The sequence below is a fragment of the Ambystoma mexicanum genome, chromosome 1p, assembly GCF_040938575.1.
Source record: "Ambystoma mexicanum isolate Mex_15411 chromosome 1p, UKY_AmexF1_1, whole genome shotgun sequence".
Classification (NCBI taxonomy): Eukaryota; Metazoa; Chordata; class Amphibia; order Caudata; family Ambystomatidae; genus Ambystoma; species Ambystoma mexicanum.
In genome coordinates, this window is record NC_090921.1 from 94,627,517 (window position 1) to 94,633,787 (window position 6,271).

The following is a 6,271-nucleotide window of genomic DNA, read 5'->3' on the forward strand; positions in this document are numbered from 1 at the left end:
TATAACACTAAAAAACCAAAGTGATTGATATTATCTTTCCTAAATGCCAAGTTCTCAAATCCGTTAATTCTTGGACATTTTTCTAACGTGTCATAAGCCCTCACTCACCTCAGTGTTAAGATGACAACAGAGTGTGCATCTTTTCCTTTCGGCCTGTGTTTGAATCTCGTCTCTTTGCCACAGCTTCCGTTTTGCAACCTCCGGATCTGTCAACAGTGACAGTGTGACACCTCTAATGTCTAAACCCGCCAGGAAATATTCACAGGCCTGCTTCCAGTGCTCCAAGATCCACTCGCCACCCTTCTCCGACGGCCCTTTCGGTAGGTTAATCACCACTTGGGTGTCATTAGTTACACCTTTAGGAAACGGGGACAAGGTCTTCCAGACCACCATGACGTAAAGAGATACAAGACCAAATTCCTGTCTAATCACTGTTACTGGTACCTCTTTCTGAAGCCTCACAACTCTTCTCCAGAATATACCCTCCAATTTAAGCCACATATCATAAGGAAGGGAAAGGGAGGATTTTGTACCGTATGTCACTATGGAAATACCTAGTGCTTGTAAAACGTTAGTACAGGTAACATAGAAAACCTGCCATATTTCCCGCGTAGTGTTGTCCTTTGCGCGGCTACGTTTTGTGCCTTGACTCTTAGTTCGAACTCCCTAGAATGGTCATTTGCGTTACACTTCACACAAAACCCCAAGTATGTAAAGGCATCAAAACCATCCACCTTAACTCTTGGTTCGGGTGCCACTTAAAATCCACTCTCCTTTTGCCTCAGAGTTTGTAGTATAAAAACAAGCATTGGCAAAGCCAGCAGTCTTGACTTGTGTATTAGGCATTTGCCAGGCACTGTCATTAGATGCACAGATAATCCCACCATTTTTCAGCCGACAACACTGATGGCCCATTAATACCACTACGGCAGTGCCAACCAAATGCCTTTCCATGGCTACACAAAAGGCCATGCTGCTGGCATTGCCAATGCTTGTCATAGTGGTGGCACGGGCCACACAGAGCCCAAATACTGCAGACTAATGTGCTGTGCACACCTGGAACATGAACACGAAGGTCAACGAAGGGTTGTATCGGGCAACGCCCTGCACCTAATAACCTTGGGGTGGTGGGGGGGGGGGTCTTTAAAACAGGAAACTCCTCATACAAAACAGGATCGACACTGCAATACGCCATGGTGGTGGCAGCAGCATTCCACGGCCTGGCCTGCATTACTCCGTTTATTCGAGGCCTCTTGTCTAGGCCTCCCTCAGTAGCATGATAATATAGTACCTTCCTTCAGGGAGAACTCATCTTTCATGGGAAGGACATGGTCAGGTTTCTCATATAAAATAGTTTTTAAAAATTTAATTTGAAAAAAGAAGGTTCTTTCAGGCAGAACGAAAAACACTTTTTTGAAGAAAACTATGTATGTTTATGCCTCAACGAGAACCGCTCCTCAATGTGACTCTCGCTTACAACTTTTGAAATAAAGTGAATAAAAGCAGAGGTTAGGCGCTATACTGTAAAACATCATTTCCTTGTAAAAACTTGTATTGCAAGACCAGGCAAACCCGTTGTCATCCAGCGCCAATGGGCAATCACAGAGGCCTCATAACATACTATGCAGAGCTTTAAATAGTGTAGGGCTTATGCTTAACGATGTCTTTCTTAGCCATAAACAGAAGGAATGTTCACAACTCTGCAGGGTCTGGAGGGAAGCAGGGCACAGAACCGTGATGCTGGACCACGAAGCACTGCCACTTCTTTGGGGAAACGTGGTTCGTGTTCTCGTTGGTAGGTGGAATGGATCCATATTGCCAAGTTATTTCATTCTCGTCCTGTCGCGAATGTCGCTAAATAGCATTCTTTCGCAGAGTCTCGGCATCAGTGGTACAAGCGGCCGTTCCCTGGCAGCTGCAGAGAGTCACCCAAGCTACTCCTTACTGATGAGGCCGACACATGTCTGGGGAAGCCTGGGGTCTCGTGCAGAAGGTTTGTGGCCTGGCGGCCTTTGGGCTGCTACCAAGCCCGATTTACTTTTGGCCCTCTGTAATGGCTTGGCGGGCGAGGAACGATGGTCTGGAGGGTGACACCCAGAGGCTCGGATTAATTCACAACCTTCCAGCCATCCTCACCTCTTGCATTGCAGGTGGGCAATGTGGCAGCGATACTGACTGGAGACTGCATCTGCTGCTTTGTGGCAGCTACAGCAGCACAGAAAACAGCCAGAAACTCACATAAAGCACATTGAGGCGGAGATCATCGTGCGCTATAAAAATCAGTGCTTCTAATCACCCAACGGCCCTCAGCAGCTCCTTTCTGGGAGATGGGTTGGAGTGCTGTGGGCCCGACTTGCCTGTTAAAAGAGCATCAGATACAGTGATGCCAGTGGCAGCTGGCGCCACTCCCAGGGCACCCTGCAGGGGAAATGCAAGATGCCTGTGCAGTATCACAGCCCACATGGGACTGGAGTCTGCTCATCCATCCGATGGCGTTGCTTAATCCTCGTCGCAGCCCACCAACAGCGATCCCAGCAGATTACTTCACAGACAGCCTAGGGACCGGTGCAGTACACCAACTAGAGCCGGAGCATGGAAGCCAGCTCCTCTCTGCCAACACTGCTCACATCCGCTAAGAATCGTGTCCAACACACACGCTCCCTATAAACAAGGATGGGCGCAGATCCGGCCCCCCACAGACTCTGCAACACCGGGGGATGCCAGTCCACTCAATACACAACAACAGAAGCCACGAATCGAAAAGTTGCCATCCACGACGCCTAGTCCATCAAGACATGCACCAAAGAGGCCTGCCACAACCCCACAGCAAACGGAACGCAACGCGGGAGGCTGTCCAGTCCGGGTGAGGGGGGCGGGAGTGTCCTGCGGGGATCAGGAGGGTACTGCCTGGAAGACACGCAGCGTAGGGGATAGGTAAGGTGGGCCGGACAGGCGAAATGGGGGGTAAAGGGGCGGAGGGGGTTTGGGGAGCAGACCCAGCTAGGTAAGGCTAACGTTAACAAAAAAAGGTAAGGCAAAAGGAGGTAAGGAGGGTGGGGCAGTCAGACAGGTGTGTTAATGGGTGGGGGGCAGGCAGACAGGTGAGGCAATGAGGGTGACGTGCAGACAGGTGAGGTAATGGGTGCGGGAGACAAGTGAGGCAGTGGGGGTGAGGTGGTAGTGGGGGGGCAGGCAGGTGAGGCAGTGGGGGTGGCAGGCAGGTGAGGCAGTGGGGGTGGCAGGCAGGTGAGGCAGTGGGTGGGGCAGACAGATGAGGCAGTGGGTGGGGCATGCAGACAGGTGAGGTAATTGGTGGGGGTGGCAGAGAGGCGAGGCTGTGAGGGTGGCAGGCAGACAGGTGAGGTAATGGGTCGGGGTGGCAGACAGGTGAAGCAGTGGGTGGCAGGCAGGTGAGGCAATGGGGGTGGCAGGCAGGCAGGTGAGGTAATGGATGGGGGAGACAGGTGAGGCAATGTGGAGGGAGACAGGTGAAGCAATGGGTGGGTGCAGACAGATGAGGCAATGAGGGGTGGCAGGCAGACAGGTGAGGCAATGAGGGGTGGCAGGCAGACAGGTGAGGTAATGGGTATGGGAGATAGGTGAGGCAGTGGGGGTGGCAGGCAGATGAGGCGTGAGGGTGGCAGGCAGACAGGTGAGGTAATGGGTACGGTAGACAGGTGAGGCAATGAGGGGTGGCAGGCAGACAGGTGAGGCAATGGGCCGAAGACAGGTGAGGCAATGAGGGGTGGCAGGCAGACAGGTGAGGTAATGGGTAGGGGAGTTAGGTGAGGCAGTGGGGGTGGCAGGCAGGTGAGGCGTGAGGGTGGCAGGCAGACAGGTGAGGTAATGGGTACGGTAGACAGGTGAGGCAATAAGGGGTGGCAGGCAGACAGGTGAGGCAATGGGTAGGTGAGACAGGTGAGGCAATGAGGGGTGGCAGGCAGACAGGTGAGGCAATGGGCAGGGGAGACAGGTGAGGCAATGAGGGGTGGCAGGCAGACAGGTGGGGTAATGGGTGGGGGTGGCAGACAGATGAGGCAATGAGGGGTGGCAGGGAGACAGGTGAGGTAATGGGTGGGGGAAACAGTTGAGGCAATGAGGGGTGGCAGACAGATGAGGTAATGGGTGGGGTAGACAGGTGAGGCAATGGGGGTGAGGCAGTGGGGGGTGGCGGGCAGACAGATGAGGTAATGGGTGGGGGTGGCAGACAGGTGAGGCTGTGAGGGTGGCAGGCAGACAGATGAGGTAATGGGTGGGGGTGGCAGACAGGTGAGGCTGTGAGGGTGGCAGGCAGACAGATGAGGTAATGGGTGGGGGTGGAAGACAGGTGAGGCTGTGAGGGTGGCAGGCAGACAGATGAGGTAATGGGTGGGGGTGGAACAGGTGAGGCTGTGAGGGTGGCAGGCAGACAGATGAGGTAATGGGTGGGGGTGGCAGACAGGTGAGGCTGTGAGGGTGGCAGGCAGACAGATGAGGTAATGGGTGGGGGTGGCAGACAGGTGAGGCTGTGAGGGTGGCAGGCAGACAGATGAGGTAATGGGTGGGGGTGGCAGACAGGTGAGGCTGTGAGGGTGGCAGGCAGACAGATGAGGTAATGGGTGGGGGTGGCAGACAGGTGAGGCTGTGAGGGTGGCGGGCAGACAGCTGAGGTAATGGGTGGGGGAGATGGGGGAGGGAGTGCAGGCAGACCAGGTTCCAGGGCAGGCCAGGCAATCAGTGGCCCCGGGACAGGTGCAGGGCAGTGCCAGGTGAAGTGGTGCCAGTGGAGGCAGAGTTGGATGCTCAGAACGTACAGCCAGTACTTAACCCTTCGGTCCCCTTACCCGCAGTGCCGACAGGTCGATGTCATCCAGGCTCCGAGCCGGCGTGGGGTCTGCCATGGCTCAGGTGAGCGCCCCTCAGGTAAGGCGCCTCCTCCACAGTCCCTGGAGTGTCCTGGGGGCGAGGGGGGGTCCTACTCCACCACTGATCTAGCAATCCTGCGGGGGCGGGGGCTCCTTGATCCCTCACTGCGCAGCGCCCCCATGGCATAGCCCCCGCGGCCCCATGGCTGGGGGAGGCCTGCAGGTAATCTGCACAGTACCCGGGGTGTCCTCTCGGGAGGGGGGTGGGCCACTGCACTCGCACCCTCCTATTCACTGTCACTGACAGGCGGCCGGCAGCGCCGACTCCGCAACAAGCACCAACATCCGTAGAAACAAGCCCGAAACGGGCCACGCCCACATAAGGGGGCGGGGGCACAAACAGCTCTTCTGCACGGCACTGAAGTTCACGGGTTATTGCGATAGGACGCCACCTAAGGAACCATTAGTATAAACTTCATAAAGCCCGTAGAAAAGACGTTTACACGTAGCGCAGCAGCAACACGTAACATGGACGGCCACAACCACCCTAGGCGGCGGTCATCTTGGAATAGCTAATACAGAATACTGAAAAATATAGCAGAACATACGTTTATTTATTTTATACCAAGAAAAGCAATTTGCTTTGAATAAGGTATTGCACTTTCAATTATATTTTTATACAAATACATCATTCATATATAAAAGACAAAAAGTGCAATTGTAAACATATTTCTTCCGGTCGTACTAGAAAGATCTTCTTGTGTCAACCATGAAGCTTCTGCTTCCTGACGCGTTCAAAGATAGTAATATCCTTTCTAAAATCGCTGCTTTATTGGGCCCGTTGCGGTGACTCTCTTGGACGCAGTTTGTCTGCTGAAAATGGCGGCAGATCAAAAATCACGTGAGAAATTGCAGTCAAACTGGAGCCATTTTCGAACCAGGCAAAACATGTTTACTTTATTAGCATGCCACTTTGACAGGAACACATGATAGGTCAGGGAAGCTGTCATTAGTTTAAACCACACCCCACTGCGACAGCAGCTCATGTTAGAGTCAGGAAAGGGGCGGGGTCCGGCTACAAGTTCCAACTTAAAAAACAAGCATTGGAAAAGCCAACAGTTTGGGCTTTTGGTTAGGCATGTCAGGCACTGCTGTAGCATACTTGCTAATATTCTCTGACCAAAAAGATGTAGGATTTTTCAAGTTTTAAAAATAATAATTTGTGAGGTCCTTAGGGCTGTGCTCCGGCACCGTTACCACTCAGTGAAGGCCCCAAAACGGGTGCTTACTGTTAATTACAAAACATGGCATTTGACCTAATGGCATCATAGGAAATTACATCACCTGGCATATGGTGGTGAATAGGTCACAGGACAGAACTAACTGGCATGGTGTACCACAACTACTCTGACCCATAGTGAGAGATC

At 53.1% G+C, this 6,271-nt stretch overlaps 1 protein-coding gene across 8 annotated transcripts in view; it reads right to left on the reverse strand.

Moving 5' to 3' along the window:
• Window positions 1–5,285, reverse strand: part of MINK1 (misshapen like kinase 1) — a 2,066,166-nt gene extending 2,060,881 nt beyond the window's left edge. For 3 of the 8 annotated variants that reach the window (XM_069644054.1, XM_069644043.1, XM_069644033.1), the window contains exon 1: window positions 4,824–5,282. In XM_069644054.1, the coding sequence (XP_069500155.1) occupies window positions 4,824–4,880 (57 nt within the window). In that variant the 5' untranslated portion in view covers window positions 4,881–5,282. Of the gene's footprint in view, window positions 1–4,823 lie in introns of all 8 variants that reach the window. The other 5 variants (XM_069644014.1, XM_069644008.1, XM_069644001.1 and 2 more) reach the window with 4 other exon arrangements.
• Between the last annotated feature and the right edge of the window lie 986 nt (window positions 5,286–6,271).